This window comes from Tyto alba, unplaced genomic scaffold (assembly GCF_018691265.1).
Source record: "Tyto alba isolate M040663 unplaced genomic scaffold, T.alba_DEE_v4.0 Super-Scaffold_13, whole genome shotgun sequence".
NCBI lineage: Eukaryota > Metazoa > Chordata > Aves > Strigiformes > Tytonidae > Tyto > Tyto alba.
Window position 1 is genome coordinate 28,840,961 of NW_024881275.1, and position 14,057 is coordinate 28,855,017.

The following is a 14,057-nucleotide window of genomic DNA, read 5'->3' on the forward strand; positions in this document are numbered from 1 at the left end:
TATTGAAATAAGTAGGAGTTTTTGTTGTGCCCTAACTACCATTTTCCAAAAGTTATTACTCTTACCAGCCTGTAATACATGCAGATGATTTGTGGAACAGATGTATAAATATAGTGAAGAATGTAAATCCCTTTCCTAAGAAGGCTTACATCTGCCCACATGTCATCAGAAAGTTGGACAGCTTTATCTCCTGACAATATATAGACTTTATGGTCTTCAGAACATTTATTTCTAAAGAAGATAAGACCACTTCTTTAGCTGATAATTACAGAATTAAAATTATGTTCTGATAAATTAGTATTATCAGTCAGGACTAGGTCATCAGTTGGTGTTAATCAATATTGCCCTGCTGACTTTAGTTATTCTTACATAACATTGGAGATCTGACATTAGAAGATGCTGGGGGATAAGCTTAAGTAAAAAGCTTACCAGAAAAGAATTGCAGAACTAACAGAATACTATTTATATTAGGAAAATAATAACATGCAAATGTTTTGAAGGACCTAGTTTTGACATTGCTTCCTAGTATTCTTCACTTCAACAGAGCAGCTTGTTAAATTTTGAAAATAATTGTGTCAGGATACTTACTTGGGGCATACCAACTACGGGCTAATTCACTGTGGAAGTTGTGGAGGTGATTTGTTTCGATCAGATCATACTGATCACTGAAATCACAATTAATTTCTGAATTGCGTTTTGTCACCTGCATCAAATGCTGTCCATAGAGAATGCTGCCTCTGTGTGGTTACATATATATGTATTTATATAACTGAGGTAAAAAACTGCTGAACAAAGCCTTGATGAGAGCTTTTTCTCAAGCCTAGAAAAAAGCACAAAGCTACTGAAAAATTAAACAAGGTTTGAAAATGAGACATCAAGGAAGAATGGAAAGATTAATACTTTTTTCCAAAAATGTCACTTCTAAATGAAATGAAAATTCTAAATTTCAAGACATCCAATCAGCTGCAGTGATAATACCAAAAAACAAAATAGCGAAAAATCATTTCATATGTAGTAAGGTTAATTCATAAATCATATTTAAATACTGTATTGTAAAAAAACCTGCAATGTATAAATTATACCTTAATTGGCTGGCATGGCTTCCTTTAAGAATGTGAGCTGTTGAAAACACGATGACAAATGAACATTAATGAAAAGTAATAGGTGTAGGAAGCATACTCTTATTCATAAGTGCTATTCTAGGTGTTGATGCATTTTAAAGCATGATGACATGGTTTTCAAATGTACAAAGAATTTTTTTTGTCTTCCAGCATTATTACATTTAATGTTTTTTAAAAAATTGTCTGGGTGTCCAAGTTGGGTAAAATGCTATGTATTATCACTGGTATTTTTTTCCTCAGATTAAATTGAAATGGTCTTGAATGTTCTTTTTCAGATTTCCCTTCATGCACACATTTTTCTGAGTTAATGTTTCATATTTATTTTAATTTTTCCATTAATTTCTTCCTCTTCAGATGCAATCTGGCCCCTGTGGTGAAGTTTGCTGCTGATGTGGGAACTAAATCTGATTTTATTACCATGAACCCATCAGTTGTACAAAGAGCATTTGGAGGCTTTCGGAATGAGAGTGACAGAGAAAAATTTGTGCATAGACTATCCATGCTGAATGACAGTGTCCTTTGGATCCCTGCTTTCATGGTCAAAGGTGGAGAGAAGCACGTGGAGTGGGTTAATGCATTAATCCTTAAGAATAAATTGAAAGTGAGAACCGCCTATCCATCACTGAGACTTATTCATGCTGTCAGAGGGTAAGTGTTGGAAAAGACTGGTCTATCCTTGGCACAATTAAGTTCATAACTAGAATTCCTAGCAGGCAGAAAAAAAACTCAAGTGAAACGTTAAAAGGAGTATATTTCCATTATTGTTGTAATGGGTTCCATTTATGATAAAATAAGTTTGTTTGGTAATAAATGTCATCCAGTCATATAGCTTGCTCTAATAGAAACAACTGAAATGCATTAGCACAATCACTTTTCATTTTTACTTTTATGTACAAAAACTTTTTATGATCATTATAGTGATAAATTAATGAAAAAATAGTCTGAATGCAAATGAGATCTGTGAGTCATCAAAGAAGACAATGAAAGCACTACCTGTCTTCTTTTGGGCAAGACTATGTAGATAAAAAACATAATTTAAATAGCATATGGGGTAAGGTAACGACCATGTAAATAATGAAGTGTGGCAGATCTGAAAATAGTGAGCTTTTTCGTGGAACATCTAGGACTTCGTAGCAATCTTTCTCCTTTTGAACTTGGCCAGATGCTTGGGTAATTCTAAAACACTGATCAGAATCAATGAAGGCATTAATATAACCAGTTGTTAAAAAAAAAAAAAAAATGCATCCATGCTTTGTGCAGAGCCTTGTTTTTAACCCAGTAATTAAACAAGATTGCCAGATGAAGGCTCCAATGTCTTTGTCACTACAAGTATATATAGGGTTATGCATAAAAAACACACAGAAGATGATAGTAGTTCAAGATCTATTTGTGCACTGAATTATGACAGTATGATAATGTTCAGCTTGAGTTCCTTGAACTATGCTGTCTGTTTGTGGGATTTTGGGAGGTGCCTTGAAATATTGGTATTGGCTTGTATACCAGTTACTGATTATGTAACTGCCTAAAAAGTTGCTACTATTACAGCAGCAGAGATATGATCAGAGGGGATGTTTGAACTGTTATCCCAATCTAGGGTGAGAATAAAGTTAGAAATGTGTTGTTCTTCAGGATATAAAGGACTTCTGAATATGCTCTTCTCCTTCTGTTATGTCTCAAATAGATTAACTGCTGTATTCTTCATGTGGTACACTTCTGGCATTGGAAAAAAAATAATCCATTCCCTTTGGAATTTGAAAATCCTTTGGAAATCCTTTAATTTTTTAGAGTTGCTTAGTTTCTGTAGTTGTTTCGCTATACAGTAACACTTCAGCTAGTTATGGGTCTTGATTTTGTTGAATTTCCAAGTATTCAGAATGCCTGTAATACATGGATAGGTGTAGTGAGTTTTGTGTGTATATGTAAATCTAAATAAATAATTTTACTCTAGTTCACAAACAGCTGTTCTCACTTCCATCTGCTAAATCAGGGCAAAATTACTGAATTTTAATAGTTGTGCAGAGTGTGCAGTCTTTCAGTTGGCCAAGTTGGAGGTCCTTTAGGGGTCTGTGTCCTAAAAAAAGAATTAGCACCTACATTGTCTCTGAAAGAGAGGCAACGAAAGCTCTGCCATCAGAACTGGTGTTGAAAATTTAGACTATACTGTATTTCAGATTATACCTGGCAGTATCATCTGTTATGAGTGCACATATTTGCCAGGTTGTTGATTATGTGCTCTAAACCTTAGGTCCTCCATTTTAAATCTTGTTTAATCACCTCGCTTTCCCTTTTTTGTACTTGAGGGACATAACCAATTATCATCATGTATTCTTTACTGTTCTTTTTTGTAATTTGAGTAAGAACAAAACACAAAGTCAAATTTGTCTTTGGTCTAAGTCTTGACTTTATAAAGTAAGGTGCATGAGGTTAGTATGTCTTAGTGAGTCAAGTTTGGAAGTGATACAGTCAGCAGTAATACATTTGGAACAGATATTCTTTAGGTTTCTCAGATGGCGGTCTTAAAACACCAGCCCTTAATAATGAAGTTTGTATTATAGCAAAGTTGAATCTAGGGAAAGATTATCATCTTTTTACAGGTTGAATTAGATCTCTCTAAGATCTGTTAGGTTTATATGTCAAATGGAATGCCATAGTAGTATGAGAAATTAATAAGCAAAACCTGTTCTTAAATTAAAATATGTCTGAGCTAAAAATTAATATTTTTTACAAATAAGTAACTTGAAAAATAAAGTAAAACGTAAAGCTCCATAACCTGATTATCAAATCAGTCCATTTTGAGCAGTAAGACTTGTGAGAGTTTAAGTTACAACTGCTAGCTTCAGTTTGAAACTAATGGACAGCTAACATTTAAACTACTGACATTTAAAACAGTGTATACAAATTGCATACTTAGTTTTAAGGAAAATCTTCATAATACTGTATTCTATCTATTGTGCTCATGTTTCAAATTCAATGTAAACTGATGATTTATGACCCTGTGAAGAGACACTACCTAAAAGGATGTCCTATAAAACACTCCTTGTTTTATGACTCAGAACTATTTTTGTGTATTTGTTTTGATATATTTGATGCTTTTGACAGCTCTCTGCTTGCAAGTTTAAGTCTTTGTGACCGTGTTAAAAGTGATGACCTAGTGGAGGCCTGTGGTGCTGCAAAACAGAAAGAATAAAATAAACAGAATGTGAAAATTGATGTTAGATAAATAAGAAGCAAAAACAGGAAATCTACCCACAAAACCTACATGTTAAAGCACATAGTAAGACCTGTGCAGAGCCTCTAATCCCCTTCATAGGGTGCCTAAGCATATGTGCAAGACTGTGAGAATGCAAGGCATGCTACATCTTTCAGCCTCTTAAGCCATAAGAGGCTGATGGAGTTTGATTTATTGATGAAAGCATGATAAGGAAAGCTGAACTGCAAGAAGTGGGTTTTGTAGACTGCCTTACTTTTACATAAGGAAACTACTTACATCTGCAAAGTTTTTGTAGATTGTGGGTATTCTCAGATAGTTGTATCTTTGTGCTCAAATATAGCTCAGTGGTTTTCACTAAAGGCTATGAAAGTTCAGAGCAGATACATGGGAATGTAGCATTTGCAATCACTGTCCCATATTAATATCTGTAAATCCCCAATCTGCTCTAAATGTTCCTACAAGTAAGTAAGTATTCACTTCTTTTGTTTCTGGTTTCTTGTCCTGGTAATTCCAAAGTGTTCTGTTTTTACTTTTTACTTGAGTATGCATATTTTGCATTAAATAATAACTTATATGAAGGTAGTTAGAGCTGTTTTAAGTTCAATGTTAATGATAAGAGAATCGGTTAAGAATTCTCCTTTGTGGGTCTTCCGTTGTTTTTTCTATCTTGAAACCCTCTGAAATTTGTAACAACGTAAACTCAGTGAGATTTTTGTTAGACCGTGCCAAAGACATAATACCAGGAGGATCTATTGAAGGACTTTCCTGAACTTGAAAGCATATTCTTATAGAGATGAATAAAAGGTGCAATTTTATGTTTAAGATTGCATTAAGCTGTTTCAGAAGACTTAGGCATCCATGCTGTTTTTCCTACACCACAGATACACCTGTAGATGTGGTATATCACAGGGCTATAACATATCCATATCATTCAGCTGGTTGAAATGACCCTTTTATTTGAAACTTTTATGCATTATATTGCAACTACATGTCTTCATGATTTAAAAATACAAAACAATCTGCTACAGGCCTGCAAACTGCCTAGAAAGAGAAGATGTCTATCCTAAAAAGTTAGAATTCTAAAATCTTTTTTGGGGGAAGAACAAACAAATTCCCAGGGTAAATTTAAATTGATATCAAGAGTTCTTTGATTTAATACACCTAAAATGTTATATAATATATGGAAATGTAGTGTATTATGGTCTAAATCATTTGGTAACTAATCATCAATGAAGTAAAATTCATAATTCCAACCTGACATCACTGATAGAGATGTTTAATGCTGAAGGGTGCAGGCTGAGGGCCACAAGGTTTGGAAGGTATTGTGTCTATTCCTGTTCTGTGTGTATCACACTGACAAATTGTTTCAGGCAAATTAGGTTTTTTCTTTGTCAGACTTTAAGGCATAAGGCATAGGCAGTTTCTAAAGACAGAACATTAACTTTCTTAAACTTCTGATCTAGTGAGGCCAAATTCTCTATTCCTATGCATTGTTTTACATAAGAACAGGGCAGTTTTGCTGCAATCACATACGGCACTGAAATTCTCTCTCTTATTTTTCTTTCTCTTTTAATAAAAGAAACTTTCTGAGCAGCACATAATATCTGAGAGTTGCTCTTGATCAGAACATAGAATAATGACTATATTCTGAGATCATTGTGAAAAACTTTATTTTCCTGTCTGGTTTTGCACTTTTTGGGTCATAAAAAAGGTAACATGATGTATGAAAAAGAAATTACTTTTTTGCATATTTCATGCCTTATTAAACTTCTGTGAGTGATGGCCATTCCTCTGAAATCTCAGAGGCATTCAAAGTTTTAAAAACAGGTTATGTAAATACTAAGTCCAACATATAACTACTTTTTTTGACCAGCAACATATATTAAATGGCAGTTGGATTCACATTTTTTACTTCAGTATATTTAGATCAAGTAGTTTCATGTGACAATTTATTTTCTCCATTTTGCTTTTATACTTCTTGATCAACAAGTTTGTACTTCAAGCTATAAAATTGAGTTTGGAAAGTGATTTGGGGGCAGTTGCATGATTTTTTCACAAAATGTTTCTAAAAGCTCTTTAATGGACCATTTAGTGTAATTATGCACATACTATTGACAAAATAATTGAGGTAATCAATACTTAACACAGTTCAAGGTAGAACTAGAATCTATAAGTTTAGCTGATTAAAAGGATTTATTTGTTATTTAATGCCACTGCCAGGGAAGTATTTATAGTAAACAAACCACCAAACTTTTTTTAATTGAAATTTAATGTAACAACAAATATCAGAAACTTTGATTTATTAGTAGGCCTGAGGTTTAATGCTGAACTCCTTTGTTATTAAATAGAATCTTATTTTTTTCCAAGTGAGATGATACTCTTTGAGATGTGGACAGTGTCTATATAGAGCTTGATCTCAGCCGCAGAGCTCTGTGCATTAAATAGTAGGCAAACAGGAACTCAGCCTGCTGGGATTAGAGTCCAGCTTTTTTAGTTCCAGTGGTCCATTGTTTACTTCCAATGGTGGCAGACAACCAAACCTGAAAGTAGGATCAGCAGATGCTTTTTTCTGTGGATCCTGCCTTGCTGTTCCCTAGAGGGACTAGAGAGGACTCCTGAGACTAAATATGTTGTTGGTACATTGGGTGGAGACCAGCGTTAATTCTCAGTGCGTTGCACAGCTCTTCTGCTTCTGCTGGCAAATACCTGAAGATGCCTGCTGAAGAGGCCCAGAACCACCACACCCCCACCCTGCCAAGCACTACAGTCTTTTACAATAGAGTAGTTTTCTGAGTTTTTTCTCATGTTTCCTCTTCCAACTCTACGAAGTTCTCACACTCATCTTCATGTGTAAGAATGTTCCGTACCCGAAAGATGGGAAAGAATCCTATGTGAAGCAATTTCAGCGATATTGTTGCTGAGTGACTAATAGTTTATGGGATGGCTCCAATAGGAAAAAAAGCCAAGAAAATAATCGCGTCAACATCCTGTGGGATTTGCCTGTGCTCAACTTATTTCCTTCTTGATACTGCCTGTGAAAGAGCAGTATTGAGTTGATCCTACATTAAACATGGGAGAATTCCCACTGAAATACCTAGTTTGTGTGTATAAAGATTATGCTGTGCCTATTTATGGTCACTTCTCAGTGCATAGTCTTTATTCCTTTATAAATGAAAGCAAACAGCTGTTGTTTGAGTGTAGTGACCTTTTACACAACTTCACCACAGCTCCAGAGTCCTTTGCTGTGGGAATTGCAGAAAAATACTTTGAGAAACTACTTGATATAAAATAATGATATCTTTTGCATCATGTCATACCAATATTCCAAATATTAGGAAAAAAAAAAAATCAAATGTTTCCCTACTTTTCAGTGGAGTACAATCCTATTTTTCATATAAGTGGAGGTTAAAATAGGAGTTCTGTATTACAGTACCTTTGTGCCCTTGCATAACATATCAGTAGAGCTGGCTTGGTTTGTTAAATTATGCGAACAAAAGGAGTGTCAGTTAGTTTGGATTTTCAGAGCTTAGTCTGTTGTCTGAAGTCGTTCTGACGTCAAGCAACTGCTTTGTTCCTATTTATCAGCAATATGGATGCATAAGACTTGTAAAACTTACTCTTCCAAGGTTCAATTTCAGGTTTCAGGTACAGGACACCAACAGCATCGGACATAGGAAAAACAGTAATGAAGTTGCTGGTTTTCAAGTTTTACTGCTTAGTTTTTCTACAATGAGTAACAGCACTGTACTGTAATGCTAATGACTGTTAGCAGCTAGCCGGGGAATAAATAACACATGGTTTATTAATTATATTTGCAGATTTATATTTATATTGAAAACTATTTTACTACTGTATTACTAGTGTTTTTCAATTTTAGTTTTTTATTTTATCTCCCTTTGCATAAAATCTGTTAGTTTCTGTGTTTCTGAAAACTATTAAGATGCACAAAATCAATTAACTCTCATTTGACCACATAGTACTCCTGTAACAAAGAAGGTGAGAAGCAAACTAGAAACAGTTTTAGTCTGTCTTTGAGGACCAAAGTACAGAGAGGACTGGAGTCCATAAAGTCCCATTGAACAGATGGAGTAGCTTCTCTTTTTTTCTTGACACATGAAGTAAGCTATCTGTTGATTCTGTATGATACATGTGTGTATGAGGAAGTTCGGTCAGGTTTTCTTCCTTTTTTAAAGCGATGTTTCTAACGTAAAACCTATTATTATAACAATTCTGCTATTTTTTGTTTTGATTGTAAAACCTGCAGGGAGTTTTCAAAGACATATGCATTTGGCTTTGATGTTACTGAACTTCTGTGATGAGGAGCAATTTTATTGAGCATCCAACCAGTAACATATTTCTTCAAATGCTTAGTTAGTTACTGAGGTAATGTGGTAATAAGCAAACAAAGCTATAGCTTGATATTCTATATGGTATGGCATTTCCCTTCAGTCACTTCAGGTCAGCTGTCCTGGTTGTGTCTCTTCCCAGCTTTTTGCCCACTACCATCTGGCTTAAAATGCCTTTGCATCGGAACTTTTCAGTAAAAGTAGTGAGGTGTTATGATACCATGTTATCATATGATGCATACTACTAGTTTTAAATAAATGTATTAATATTTTTTCCAAACTGATCCCTTCATGTGGAAAAAAAAAAAAAAAAAAAAAAACAATAAAAATGTGTGTGTGGGGGGTAATTAAAATTTAAAAGACTAAGTTTTTTTTCCCCTCTTTTGATCCTTGTTACATGGCAGGAGAGGGAGGGCACCACAGGAACAAAACAAAAATCCCAAACCAAATCAAAAGAGAGAAGATAGAAATGGATACACATGCCTGTGATTGTTCCTTTTGTAATTCTTGTGTATTACACTTCTAGCTGACACATTGCATTAACAGAGCTGTAACAAATGCCATTCTCGGCATTTCTCTCTTCACGAATGACCATGATAAATGAGAGATGATGCTACCAGATGCTGTCAGTTACCTTATACTCCAAGTCATTTCATTGTTTGTGAAAATGAATAAACACTCCAGTCCTTCAGTGAAATAGTATGTTATAAATTGAGACTACAATGGGTCATAATCCAATTGAAATTTTATTAATTATAGCAAGTAGAATATGAGCAAAAACAGCGCTGGACAACAGGGGAGTCTGTGCTCCACCAACTGCTGTACTGAGTAGAACAGGCTGTCCCTTTTTATACATTTTGTCTCCCGCGTTCATGGAGTGGTGAAGATACTATGTTTCAACTGTTGCTGGGGTCTAGAGTGGTGGAGATACTCTGCGCATGTGCCAACTGTTGCTAGGGGGTCCTTTTCTGCCTTCTGGTGGTCGATGATATATGGAGTTGTTTTTCTTCTGTTTGTTTTCTTGGAATATCTTGTGATCTGCAGCGTCGGCCATGTGTGCACAAGCAACACATGATTCCATGAACGATCTCCCCTTCTCTTGTTATCTTTAAGTCTTAATAAACAATATACTTAGCTCATAGTTTCTCACATAGTACACTGGGAGAGTCCTCACAGTGGTGTCAGTATAGGAAGGAGCAGTTTGGCTTATTATCTTCTGTAGCCTCCCTTTTTAGTTCACACTAGTTTCTTCAAGAATCCTTTAATGGATTTGTTTGAAGTCCCTGGGTTCTTGTTCATATATGGAGAAAGGATTAAGGGCTTCAAGTCAGAAGCACTGAGTAGCATTTGGGCATTTTATGTCTGAAGTTACCAAATGCCAAGGCTAATGGCTACCTTCCTCCTAAACACAGCTTGTTGGGAAGCAGTCCATCTCCTCCTTTTACACAAGGATCCCAGGGTTTAGAGTATTTTTCCACTGCACAGGAGAGAAACAACTGTTCCTGTTTCTTTCTGAGGTGTACTGGGTCTGGCTGGGATGGAGTTAACTTTCTTCATGGCAGCCCTGTGCCAAAATACAGGTGCTGTGTTTTGGATTTGTGGGTAAAACAGTGTTGGTAACATGCCAGTGTTTTGCTTATTGATGAACAGTAGTTGGACAGCCTCAAAGCTTTCTCCATGTCTCTCCCACTACCAGTGAGTAAGGTGGTAGTGAGCAAAAAGCTGGGAAGGGACACAGCCAGGAGAGCTGACCTGAACTGACAAAAGTGAAATGCCATGCCATGTAGCATCATGCTCAGCAAGCAGTAAAACTGTGGTCGTAGAAGAAGAAGGGGTGGGGAGGCTGTCTTCCAAGGTGGTCATTGCTGAGAGATGAGGTGGTCCTTGGTCTGCTTGTGGATGGTGGTGAGCAATTGCCTTCTTTTCCCCCGCTTTCATTCACCAAGTAAGCTGTCTAAAAAGTGAGAAAAAGTGTCAACACTGATGTATTTCATACATTTGGGAGATAAAGAGGCTGGGTGGTTAGGTCAGGCACTGTGATGCCAGGTAATGTTTTAAGCACAGAATATGTTTTGAAATAAAATAACTGATTCATCAGGTGATGAGTCTGGATTCTGCTACTTTGGTGTTAAAAAACACAGTAGTTGAGTTAGATGCTAGATGCCTATGTTTTGGATGGAATAAGATCTAAATCTCTCACCAGTCTTCATGTCCTTCTTAGGTTAGACTGAAGCCTCTGCCCCTCTGTGCATTGACTTATGCATCTCGTTCAGCAGGGGTTGTTCCTGTGAATCCTGTTCTTAGGTGTCCTGCTGTCCTTAATACTCATGTGTAGACAGCAGGACATGTCTATACCTGTATGGGAGATTAACATTGTATATGGGTTCACATTATGAATTTAATATGGTAAGGTTGCTGTATTGAAGTACTTTTTTGAGATTCGTCCTTCACTCTTCAACGAGTAAATTAATGGGCTACAGGAAAAAATAAGAAAATAACTGCTACTTCTAAAATGTAAAAAACCCATTACTTTTGTTTCTACCTTTTTTAAAAACAATATTTCTGTGTTTAAATAATAGTTGATATACCTCATGAGCACTGTGGAGACAGCTTATTTACATTTACCATTCTGTATTTAGTGGGAGCAAGAGTCATGATTTGCATTTTTAGAAGCATATATTTAATGAAGTAGTCAAAATTGACTTAGAGAAAGTTATTCCTAGAACTTGCTTTTTCATTTTAAACTTGGTTGTGCTTTATTGTCAAGCAGTGGGATGGAAGAGAATTTCCAACCAGAATGAGTAATCCTTTTCTCTTACAACTTGCAAGCAAAGATGACCTGTAAAAGGATATGAGATAGGACCCTACTGAGAACAAGTACAACTGCTGGTTTCAGAACATTTTGGAGGCTCATGAGGGTTTTTAGGTTTTTTTGGGTTTTTTGTTTTTTGTTTTTTTTCATTTCAGTATAAGTGTGGGCACACTCACCAGAAGTGTTGGCAGAGAGGAAGTAGCGGGTGTATCAGAGTCATACTGAAACCAACAGGTGGCACAGCTTATGCTTATATCAAAATCTTTAGCATCAGATGAAATGTAATATACAGAAGAGCTAAGAGGACAGTATTCTGCTGTTTGTTCCAGACCGCTCCTACAATATGAAATCCATCTGTTGGCTTTGCAAGCTGCTTGAAAGATTCATGTTTGGCATGAAGTTTACAGATGAGGCCTTTCTCACCCTTAGTCTGTAAGGGACAAAATATGGAAGATGATGCAGCAGAGAGAAGGTAGACTACAGAATATACCTGTCAATAACCAGAAGCTTTCAGAAAATATTCTCAGTGTTTCTATTTATCTTCCTTTGTGAAGCTATCAGTCATTTTAAAAATCACTACAGCAAAACTCTGAGGGCTGATAGAGAGGTTTGAGGAGGGAACCCCTCCCTCAATGCTGCAGTGTATTCTCCTCTCTAAACAGTGAGGAACACATGCCTCAACCAGCTGGGAAGCTGCATGGCTGCATGAAACCTCACAAGCATATCTGTGAACCATGCTGTGGAGACTGTGTCAACAAGATGGTGCAGTATAGCCGGCTGTAGGGGATTGCTGTAAGCTAGCGCTGGAAACAAAATGCAGGACTTGACCTGCAGACTACTGAAGGCAATCGGAATTTCTGTTGCCTGCAAAGGGTTTGTTGTGTGTTTTCATAGAGGAATTGATTCACTGTAGTCTGTGGGTTTCTCTGAGTCCCCAGGGACATTTCACAGTGGGAGCAGATGCATAGACATGATGCTGGCTGGCTGTGGAGTCAGTTAGAAGGTGAACTGAATGAATTCTGTGGAGGGAGAAGGACAGATTTGAGAGGATATAGATAGACAAAGATTTGGCTCATGCATTTGGAAATCTCAACTGTCTGATGTTAGTAGTGAACATCTGTCCTTTTCTTACTGAATGCATTTAGAGAACAGTAGGCTCCTCACCAGCAAGGATAGTGCAGAAAGGCTGTTACAGAACACAAAATTTTCCTGAGATCTCCTGGTTTTAACTGACAAGATTGCTAAGCCATCGCCATTTTGGTATGATGATCATCCTCTGAAACAGATGTGAAAGAGAAGAGGAAATCTGTCTTTCTGTTTTTGTTTTCAATTTCTATATACTTGTTTGTACTGTGCAAAACAAGTTCATGGCACAAAATATCTGGGAAATGTGCCAATGTGTAAACACACTTCATTTCTATAACATTGATTACTTGAAGTTGAGTAGCTTGAACTCAGACTGAAGATCTCATTTCAAATTACTGTTAATTGCACGGCTGATGGTAATTTAGTAGAGCCACTGGCAATATACCATGACTTTTAGCATAATAGTAAGTAACAATAAGACAGTTCAGTTTTTGCTTAAAGACTTTAATCAAGGAAGTGACAAGTATTTCCTTTCCTCTTAAAAGATTTTTTTTTTTAATGCATTTACACAGCCTTCCTTTTTTCGTTGTTTCTTTTGTTTTTTAAATTATAATCTTACTGTTTAGTGAACTGGGTAGCTGATTTGTTTTGGGATTGTCATAATTCCTTTTTGTCTTTATTTGATTTGTAACAGTAGTAATAATAGTAGACACCTACCTGCTGGATGCCTCTATTGATACATTTTAAAGTGCATGAAACCCGCAGAAAGAAAGTAAAACAAGTTATACAATGGAGAGGACACATGTTCAATTTTTTGGTCAAATACTAGCCAATGATGACAGAATCTTTTGCCATATTTCTCTGTGCTCCTTTCTGATATATGTAGTAGAAAATAGAAATTAATGCAGAAGGCTGTCACATCAGCAAATCTTGAAGGAATGCAAGCTAAATATGAGGAAATCTTTCTGGAGAAAGAGCATCCATTAATCATCTTACTTGAAAACCATATGTATTTCTGTTGGGAAGTGATTGCTTGTAAAATCAGGAGTGGGATTTGCAGCCTTTCACATAGTTATCATATATTTGATCCTGACCATGTGTAGCAGTGACTTAAAACAGTTTTTTCATGATCTATTGCATGTCATTGTGAAACCAGTTGGTGGGTTTGACAGAACTCCAGTCACATCTTATTGCTGCTAATTGACATTTTGGTTGGCATTGTTTGCAGTGAAGATAGACCTTAATAGGATGTGAAAAGTGATCAACAGTTGATCTTCAAAGGTGCTGGACATTTAGCATGGCAGGTGTGGACTACTGTGTATTATTTAAATGTGCTTTTCATATTTAATGGACTTTGTAAAATTAGTTTCAGTATCAGTGCCACTAATGAAATGCTCTATGGTACAAGGCGTAGGCCTCATCCTGGGATCATCTTTTTAAATTTCCCCTTATTGCAGGGACACAAAATATAATACTCCACA

The 14,057-nt window shown here is 36.2% G+C and overlaps 1 protein-coding gene across 1 annotated transcript in view; it reads left to right on the top strand.

The window, feature by feature from the left end:
* Nucleotides 1-14,057, top strand: part of ST8SIA4 (ST8 alpha-N-acetyl-neuraminide alpha-2,8-sialyltransferase 4) — a 59,761-nt gene that overhangs the window by 24,177 nt on the left and 21,527 nt on the right. Inside the window, exon 4 of the mRNA XM_042787927.1 lies at nt 1,476-1,769. Coding sequence (XP_042643861.1) covers nt 1,476-1,769 — 294 coding nt within the window. The remainder of the gene's footprint in view (nt 1-1,475; nt 1,770-14,057) is intronic.